Raw genomic sequence first — 8,132 nt, 5'->3', positions numbered from 1 at the left:
TTTAAAACCAAACCATTCTCTCATAAATAATGAACAGCATTTTATCACAAGACCCACAAGAAGCACTGAAGGGCAATTATTTGGACACATATATATAAAGCATTAGTTTTAATTTATTCTGATTTTAGCATAGGCCAAGCATTAACAACCAAAAAGTCCATCAAAGTTATCTACAATTGCTCAATTATTTTACTTTCCCCTCATCAATAATTGTTGGTTTGTGGGGCATTAATTTTGGATGACAGGGAATGAAGTTGTTTTCTGATCGGGGTAGTTGAAGAACAAATTTATGATTTTATGATATTTGAAATTAATGTTATGCCTTGTGTTAACACGAGTGTCTGAGTAAGAAGCTACTCCTACTTGCCTTGTCTCTTCCAATAATCCATAACTTGAGTTTTCGATCAAGATATTTGAGCCCTGCAATGTCCAAAAATCCAAAACATGGTAATGAAAAAGACACCTAACCATTCTTCATTCTGCAAAACAATTTGGAATATTTAACAATAAAATCATCTAGTACATGACAACAATGAATGTCTTATACAAAGTGATTGAAAATGTATTCCCAAGCCCATAAGGCAAGGGAAGTTATTAAAATCTCTCTGATTCCAACCAATAATGAAGCCCAATGAAAAGAAAAAGAAGGCCCAATAGAAAATGAGCCACTAATTTTAAAGGGATACTAGAGAGTCTAAGAAACTGTCAAATTGTCAAGAGATGAAACAATATTACAAAAATGATGAAATGAAACATATGTATAAACGACCCTTTTTCTTTTCCTTTTTAACCCTTTTTGAACTCAATTGAGAAGGGTTCTGGTTAAATGCTCCCTTGCTGTAGCCCATGCCTGAGTTATAGTCTGCAGAAATAAGAAAAGCAAATGTTGGGATTAAACCAAAGATCAAAGAAAGTTTGAGCTTCTCATAGCATATGTATGCTAACATATTTTCTCTCTTTTATGAAATATTAAAAGTGATATAGCATTACCTGCTCGGCTAAGGGTGCATCAGCATCCATGCTATGGCTTGCAACTTTTCCAGCAATGACATTGGGATCGGTTTCAAGGATCATCCTGGAAATCGAACCAAATAGATTTATATCAAGTGGAAAGAAAAAAGGAAGCATGTGATGGTTCATGTAAGGAATTGTTTAGCAGATGGCTGAAAACTCAAAAGCAAGACTTTTAAATACGTTAAAAAGGGTCATACCCTCCATCAACAATCTCATCAAGACATAACAGTATAAGATCCAAATTCTCAAGTGCCTCCCTTTTATCAACAGTATTCCTATACAAGGACAAAGTAGAACAATTAGCACCAGATGAGAAAACAAGTAATCAGAAATAGTATTCAAATGAAGGCAAAACAATAAATAACCAGTAGCACCTCAAGATGAGAGAAACTGCATCAAAGAAACCCTGAAGAACTGTGGCTAAAATGAGCTCATTTTCGTCTTCACCTCCTGTCACATAGAAGTGAAGGTCCTGGACAAACTTATAGACAACAATTTTGTCGTCGAACATCGCTATCTCCGCTGCATATCATAATTAGTTTTAACATTACTAAGAATGAAGGCATCTTAGTACAGTCTAATCCTATAACAAATTGATAGAAAATTTTCATTTGCAAAGCGGCTATAGTATTGCAAGTTTTATCATCTTTTCAAAGTACGGATCTTGTGGCAATACAAAGGGGATTATCTTAGTCTAAAACCATAAGAAACATCTCATGCACATACAAAATCACAGAATATAAAGAACGAAGTACCTAATTTTTTTTACTAATACAATATTGTTGGATCACTACTGTATATCCAAATCTTTTAAGCCAAATTACTTATCTCGGACTATGACAAGATTGTAAATCATGTCTGTATCATAAAAAAGAAGCATACCTTCTGTTCGGGGATTTGACTTCAAAGTCCTCTGGAAGACAGATTTTTCAAAAGCCAATTTATGAGTATGGGTTGGCCACTCATCCGTGTAATACCTCACAGCTACACGCTGCCCCTCAGAGTCTAGTAAAAGAATGTTTTTCACAGAAGGGCTCAAATCCTATAAGAAAAGAAATAAAATGAAATGGTTCTAGTGTTTCAATACCAATATGAGAACCAAAATAATGCTGATGATGGCTAATATAGAATAGCCTTAATCCTCTTCCAAGTGTTAAGGCATTTTACCAGATAAATAAACCCCATTTCGGAAAAATCGTTCCATGTAAACATCTAATGATGAAATGATTTTATACTATTGATAAAGTGAAACTTGTGTTTAGCTGACAAGCCCAAAAAGTTACAAGCACATACAAACATCAGATACATTATCTTCTTCATATATTAATCTGTAACGGTTGGAATTCAACTCTAATACACAGATCTATAAATGGGACAATCAAAAGTCGATATTCACATCCAAACGTCGTATCAGAAATTTGCTAGACTTAGAACGTTCTTAAAAAAAAAAAAAGCTTCCCAACTTGTTTTTTTTCTTTAAAAAAAAAACGGTAATCCCACTTCCTCACATTTTGTATTGATTTAGTTTAGAATCACATCTCATGAAGCTACGATTTTTGCTCAAAATTTAAAAGCTTTTACTCGGTGAATAGATCTTTACAACGGATAAACTTACAACAAATCTAATCACAGAACTGAAAAAGAAAAGAGAGAGAAACTTACGTAATTGTTGTAAATACTGCCCATTTCGATGAAATTCCAGATCAGAGGAGTTTGCAGAGTTCGGTAATGGAGAAGCGAGTTGGGTTCTTCGATTTGTTTTTTTAAAGAAACACAAATGAGCAATTAACCTTTTTTAAACAAAAGTGAGAAAAACTAGACATAGACGAGTTTGGCCTATTTGGTCATTTTCCACTTTTTCTTTTTCTTCAATGTTCTAGTAGAAAATTTTATCATTAAATGATTTATATTTAATTATAATTGCATAATAAATTTTGGAGAAGGGGCTTTGTTTTCCGCATTTAAAAAAATTGTATTCAATTTTTATTTTACTATGATGTACATTGTACTTGTAGCAGACATCTCATCAGTTTTTGAAAAATTTTGTATAATTTAGAGTGCCAAAAACATAATTCAAACTATCAATAGTACGCTTAGCTGTATTTTTTTATCCACTTACAACTTATTATTTTAAACTCTATTTTTCGATTTCTAAAACTTGATGGATGCCTACTATAATTACAAAGTATATCATCATATAAAATAAAAGTAAATGGGTCTTATATTTAAAAAATGACTAAAATGATGAGTTTGGTTAATTTTGGTATATTTGTATTTTGAAAACAAAGAATTAAGTAAGGTATTTAGCTAAAACAGGACTGATTAAAATGATATGGTATTTTTCTTCTAGTAAATGATGTAACCTTTTTTCCTTTTTGATTAATTAAACAAAGACAAACTTTTATTTTGATTGATGTTTTTTGTGACTCAAAAGTAAATCTGCCCACATCCAGAAGTATAGTATTCAAACCGCATCAATAATTAAATAGTTGCACACAGAAAAATGTGACATGAAAATGAAAAAACAAATCCAAATTCCAGAGGCCTTTTTACATGGGAAATCTACACTTTTGTGCCAAGCAAGAGCTAGCCATAAGGGTCAAGAGAGACACTAAAGATCTAATTAAAAGGACTTTAATAATTTTTGTACAGATGAGATTGTTGATGAGACAATGATGGAATCATAGATAATAGTTTTGGTCTTATTACAAGGGTATTAATTTGTCCATTATGGGCTATAGAATGATAGTCCGCATTTGCATTTCCAATCCTCTGGTTCATAATTTGCATATTGGATCCCTATGTGGCTGTGTCTGCTGTTGGTTGGCACTTGTATAGCCTCACAAGGAACGCATCCATAACACTTGTGCTCGCAGCTTGGTGGACTTGATCCTATTTTTCCCATCCCTTTGTATTTTGCTGATTCATTCGTACCTGCCTCCTCCTTTCGGTTCTTGAAACCCTTTAAATAAACAGAAGAAAATAACTTTGAGAATGTATCTTTCAGAGAGAGGGAGATATATATATATAATATATATATATATTTATACCTCTTTTGATGTTGGTTTCATAGACTGAAGGCTCTGGCCTGGACCTGATCAAGTTAAGGGAAGAAATTCAGAAACTTTACAATAAAATATATAGGAAGATGAGAGTTCAATAGCCAAAGGAGGAAGACAAGAGGTTACAGAGAAAAAGGAAGAAGGAAAAGAGAATACATTTTACTAAAGCCTAACGAGATCATGTATTGTCTTAGACTCTTCATACCTATCACTATGGCAGTTTCTTCTATTTAAAAAAGAAATAGATAAGAAACTATGCCATTAAAAGTAATGGTGCAACTTAACCTGATAGATGAGCACCAATAGTAAGACCATCACTCGGTGGAAAAGCTCTGCTAGTTGCAGCAACCCAGTACACTACTTGCAGAGCTATTACGAAAAAGCAAAACCTTCCCTTCATCTGTATGGAGCTGGAATGATGATGCTGATGATGATTATGATGATATGGTATGTTCAATGTCAACTCAATCAGGAGCAACAAAGAGAGAAAATCATTCCTGATTCAGGATTACATGCATCATTGCATGGATTTATAAGGGTGAGGAAGCTTACCAAGAAAAGAAAAAGAAAAATAATCCTTTTCCCAAGAAGAGGCCAGCGGGAAGGAACCTCAGATTTATCTAGTTTTACCTTGAGCCAACGTCAACTGATTAGAGAGATTTTACTTGTCAAGCAAGTGATTCTGATTTCTTATCAAAATAAATCTTCCTCGTTTCATTTGACAACACTCTTGTGACCAATCTGCTTACGCTCTTGAGCCAATCTGTTTATGTGAGGTGATGTTTTGGTTGAAGATCAATAGCACTCTTTTTGGGGGGTCTGTGAGAAACCTGCTACACCCTATCAATCTCTGAATCAGAATAAATCTTTGGTGCCTAGACTGCAGAGCTTTTTTTGTTTCATATAATAATAAAAAAGTTTCTTCTGATAGTTTAATTCCCATATGAGGATATAGAAATCCCGAGGCAGAGAGCCTTTTTACATAAAGATGGTTAAGAGAAAGCATCAATACTATTGGCTGATAAACCCAGCAGTACAAAGGAATTTAATGAGTTAGTTAATGGTATTAATGAAGTACTTTGGTCAAACTTTTTAACAGCTCGTAGGGGGTGTGAGAAACACTGGGGTTAATGTACCATCCTCTAATCTGAGCCATCCATTTGGAAATACAACAGAGAAGATTGCATTTAAGAATTTGGGTGAGCCTTCATTGCTTCAATGTACCTCCAGATGATCACCTTCAATGAATGATAGTAAATCATGGCAAATACAAACATTTGTTGTAGTATGAAGAAAAAAAAACAATGTGGTAGGAAGATTTGGAGTCAACTCAGAAAGCATGTTATGCTCAACTGCGAAAAAAAATACTGTGTTATTGAAGTTTGAGCTGTTCTGGTTAGTTTGCTAAGTAAACTTACAAAATCTGGATTGCATGCCTCAATCTTATGTCTTTTTCCAATTGGGTGATCAATGATGTAATAGCATAATGAACACTGCTACTCTGTGACAGTAGCTAATTTGGAATTGAAGTGTTGTATTTGTATACAAAGTTCCATTTTTTTACTAAATCGAAATATAAAATAAAATAGTGGCCTGCTCCGAGACATTATAATAAAAATGACAAGTCAAATATCATCAGCAGGTGTAGAAAAAGGCCTAACAGCAGACTGTAAAGATAAACGTAAACCATATGTATTTTTCAACCTTGCATTGATACTAGCGTGGGAGAAAACACAGTGACTTGGTATTAATTAGGTGTGCTGACTCTGCTGAGCAGTAGGTCAGCTGCCCAAGTCAGCCAGCCAGCGTCACTCTTAGACCTAAAAACTACAGAGGGAGTGAAAGAAAGCATTGGTCATTTTAGTGATAAATAAATGTTATTAAGAGAGGGGGAGAACATAAACAACATCATAGAACAGCTCACCAAATCCAAAAAAGAAAAAGGAACATAGAACTGGGACTTAATGAATGAATGGATTTTATTTTTGACCGTTTTAGACCTCTCCCTGAAATCTCACTTTGTCATTCAAAATCTGAATTAGGCTTCAGACACAGTGAGAGTTGCAAAATACTGTCCTTACTCAGATAAGGTAACAGATAATAGGTTGGTATGGTATCCTCGATTTTTGATTGAAAACGGATGAGAGAAACAAAATGGTAAGGAAAATATTATGGAAACTGGAAAGGCTTCTCAGATTAGCTGGGAGCTGATGCCATTGTACTACATATGAATGGTCTAGAATCTGTGAAACTGAGACACTAAAACACAGCTAACAAAGAATAGCACCAAATTAACTGAACCATTTATTACTCATGTAGAATAGGATGAGTACATCAAATAAATAAGAAGAACAATTGCATTCCAAACTACAATGTTTTCCCATAATATTGTTAAAGTAAAGCAAAAACACATACATAGAACCAAATCAACATTGTAAGTTGTAACAATATTGCGAATTGGATTACTTGCCACTTTTGGACTCTTTCTTTGGAAAAATTGCGTCGACAAGGGCCTCAATTTCCTCTTTCATTCGTTGAAACACACCTGGACCTTTGACTTCATCTATCTGGGTATTCTCATCAATGTCATCACTCGTTCCATGCGTTTCTTTATCATGGGTAGGGGATTTCTGAGCATGGGTTATTGCCTCAACCTCTTCCTTGGCTCTCTCCAACAAGTTTGGTGCTTTTACATTTTCTTCTTCAATTCATTATCAAAACCATACAAATTATTATTTATTTCAAATAAGAAAATTATGAATCACTTTTTGCTTCAAGAAATCCCAAGAGATTACAAACAAATAAATTTTAATATTTAATATATAATTAAGTCTAGTATTGTGATCAGAAATTGAAAAGGGTACAAAGAGTATACAAAATCCATACTCAATATCTATTAACGATGATTGTTCTTGCAAAATATAACTATTCCAAATTCAAAAATGTTGGGTTTATAAAAGTGGTATCTTTAGCCAAAACCTATCATCAAGATTAGCTCTTTATCTAAAAAAAGAAGGGCAATACAGCAGGATAAACAATAGATATTCTCTAAGAAATTTCGAGTGATAAAATAATAATACCTGAAGTCGTAGTAGGTGCTGGTTTTGGTTCCGCCATTAGAGATTCTCTAAGAAATTTTGAGAGTACGATCAGAAACGTTTCTTCTTTACATGTTCATGTTCGAGCTGGGATGCATCCAAGCCGTCTATCCGTGGACCCTCACCTCTTTACTGATCATCCAACGGTTGAAATGAGTAACACATGGATAAGGAATTAGCAGTCCACGTCTCTACAGTGTATGCATAATTTTGGTGCACATCTCCTTTACTTTATACAATAATGTGCACATAACACAATTTTCTTAGGAGTTTCACTTTAAATTTTATTGGTGGAGTTCTCAGTGTTCTTGACCCGTAAACAGTTTTCGGCGCAACTTTTTTTTTATGACTATGTATATTGTAGCTATTTAGAGTATCTGCAAATTTTTAGAAAATTCCGAATAGTTTACAATACTGAAAACTAAGTTCAAATATGTTGTTGCACACGTGACTAATTTTTTTTAAGCGCGTGGAAAACAACATTTGAATCTAATTTTCGGTGCTGTAAACTATTCGGAATTTTCTGAAACTTTGCAGGATGCTTTAAATAGTTACAATATACATGATCATAAAAAAATTCACGCCGAAAACTGTTTGTGGGTCAAAAAACACTGAAAGCCTTACCGGTAAAGCTTAAACTTAAAGTGATGCCCTATAGAAAAATTATCCCCAAAACATATACTTTCTACAAAATATTATCCCAACTGATATTGGTTAAAAGAAACTGTTATCTTAGTTGTTGTAATATTTTACTTATTATTACTCATATTTTATGTATATAAAAGATATCTATATGACATTGATGTGGTAAAATCAATTATATGATTTATCTATTGTTTTTTCAAAATTTGTGAATTTGTGAATTTTTTTATTTAACAAAATAAATTAAGATCTTATAATATTAATTTATTTTTATTGTGTTATAATTTATTTTTGAGATATTTATATAAGATAGAGA

The 8,132-nt window shown here is 33.3% G+C and overlaps 3 protein-coding genes across 7 annotated transcripts; all 3 read right to left on the bottom strand.

Annotated features, from left to right (window-relative positions):
- Nucleotides 1-470: 470 nt before the first annotated feature.
- LOC133794497 (coatomer subunit zeta-2-like) lies at nt 471-2,852 on the bottom strand. The gene is made up of 6 exons (XM_062231738.1): nt 2,677-2,852; nt 1,897-2,056; nt 1,389-1,536; nt 1,212-1,289; nt 991-1,075; nt 471-862 (listed from the first exon to the last, which is right to left on the bottom strand). Exons 1-6 carry the CDS (start codon nt 2,698-2,700, stop codon nt 803-805), a joined length of 555 nt encoding a protein of 184 aa, XP_062087722.1. The 5' UTR covers nt 2,701-2,852; the 3' UTR covers nt 471-802.
- Nucleotides 2,853-3,467: 615 nt separating this feature from the next.
- On the bottom strand, nt 3,468-6,203 carry LOC133794494 (EPIDERMAL PATTERNING FACTOR-like protein 3). Of its 4 annotated transcripts, none has more exons than XM_062231734.1 (4): nt 4,629-6,203; nt 4,362-4,500; nt 4,065-4,108; nt 3,468-3,976 (listed from the first exon to the last, which is right to left on the bottom strand). In XM_062231734.1, exons 2-4 carry the CDS (start codon nt 4,474-4,476, stop codon nt 3,743-3,745), a joined length of 393 nt encoding a protein of 130 aa, XP_062087718.1. In that variant the 5' UTR covers nt 4,477-4,500; nt 4,629-6,203; the 3' UTR covers nt 3,468-3,742. The 4 variants fall into 4 exon arrangements, with proteins under 4 accessions (XP_062087718.1, XP_062087719.1, XP_062087717.1 ...); XM_062231735.1 differs by having other exon boundaries at nt 4,362-4,486; XM_062231733.1 differs by having other exon boundaries at nt 4,362-4,573; nt 4,707-6,203.
- Nucleotides 6,204-6,357: 154 nt separating this feature from the next.
- Nucleotides 6,358-7,358, bottom strand: LOC133794496 (uncharacterized). 2 transcript variants are annotated; one of them, XM_062231736.1, is made up of 2 exons: nt 7,157-7,358; nt 6,358-6,777 (listed from the first exon to the last, which is right to left on the bottom strand). In XM_062231736.1, exons 1-2 carry the CDS (start codon nt 7,191-7,193, stop codon nt 6,539-6,541), a joined length of 276 nt encoding a protein of 91 aa, XP_062087720.1. In that variant the 5' UTR covers nt 7,194-7,358; the 3' UTR covers nt 6,358-6,538. The 2 variants fall into 2 exon arrangements, with proteins under 2 accessions (XP_062087720.1, XP_062087721.1); XM_062231737.1 differs by having other exon boundaries at nt 6,358-6,774; nt 7,157-7,349.
- Nucleotides 7,359-8,132: the final 774 nt, after the last annotated feature.

The sequence above is a fragment of the Humulus lupulus genome, chromosome 8 (assembly GCF_963169125.1).
Source record: "Humulus lupulus chromosome 8, drHumLupu1.1, whole genome shotgun sequence".
NCBI classification, from domain to species: domain Eukaryota; kingdom Viridiplantae; phylum Streptophyta; class Magnoliopsida; order Rosales; family Cannabaceae; genus Humulus; species Humulus lupulus.
Note: the sequence above shows the minus strand (reverse complement) of the source record. Positions and strands in the feature narration are given on the sequence as shown.

What these genes read in the sequence shown, in the direction of transcription:
- LOC133794497 (XM_062231738.1), bottom strand. Translation starts at nt 2,700, where the DNA reads ATGGGCAGTATTTACAACAATTAC. An exon ending in GCAGTATTTACAACAATTAC is followed by an intron (nt 2,057 to 2,676) that starts GTAAGTTTCTCT and finishes CTTTTCTTATAG; the next exon opens with GATTTGAGCCCTTCTGTGAA. An exon ending in ATGCACCCTTAGCCGAGCAG is followed by an intron (nt 863 to 990) that starts GTAATGCTATAT and finishes TTATTTCTGCAG; the next exon opens with ACTATAACTCAGGCATGGGC.
- LOC133794494 (XM_062231734.1), bottom strand. Translation starts at nt 4,476, where the DNA reads ATGAAGGGAAGGTTTTGCTTTTTCGTAATAGCTCTGCAAGTAGTGTAC. An exon ending in TATTGGTGCTCATCTATCAG is followed by an intron (nt 4,109 to 4,361) that starts GTTAAGTTGCAC and finishes TAACTTGATCAG; the next exon opens with GTCCAGGCCAGAGCCTTCAG. An exon ending in TGAAACCAACATCAAAAGAG is followed by an intron (nt 3,977 to 4,064) that starts GTATAAATATAT and finishes GTTTATTTAAAG; the next exon opens with GGTTTCAAGAACCGAAAGGA.
- LOC133794496 (XM_062231736.1), bottom strand. Translation starts at nt 7,193, where the DNA reads ATGGCGGAACCAAAACCAGCACCTACTACGACTTCAG. An exon ending in AGCACCTACTACGACTTCAG is followed by an intron (nt 6,778 to 7,156) that starts GTATTATTATTT and finishes AATGAATTGAAG; the next exon opens with AAGAAAATGTAAAAGCACCA.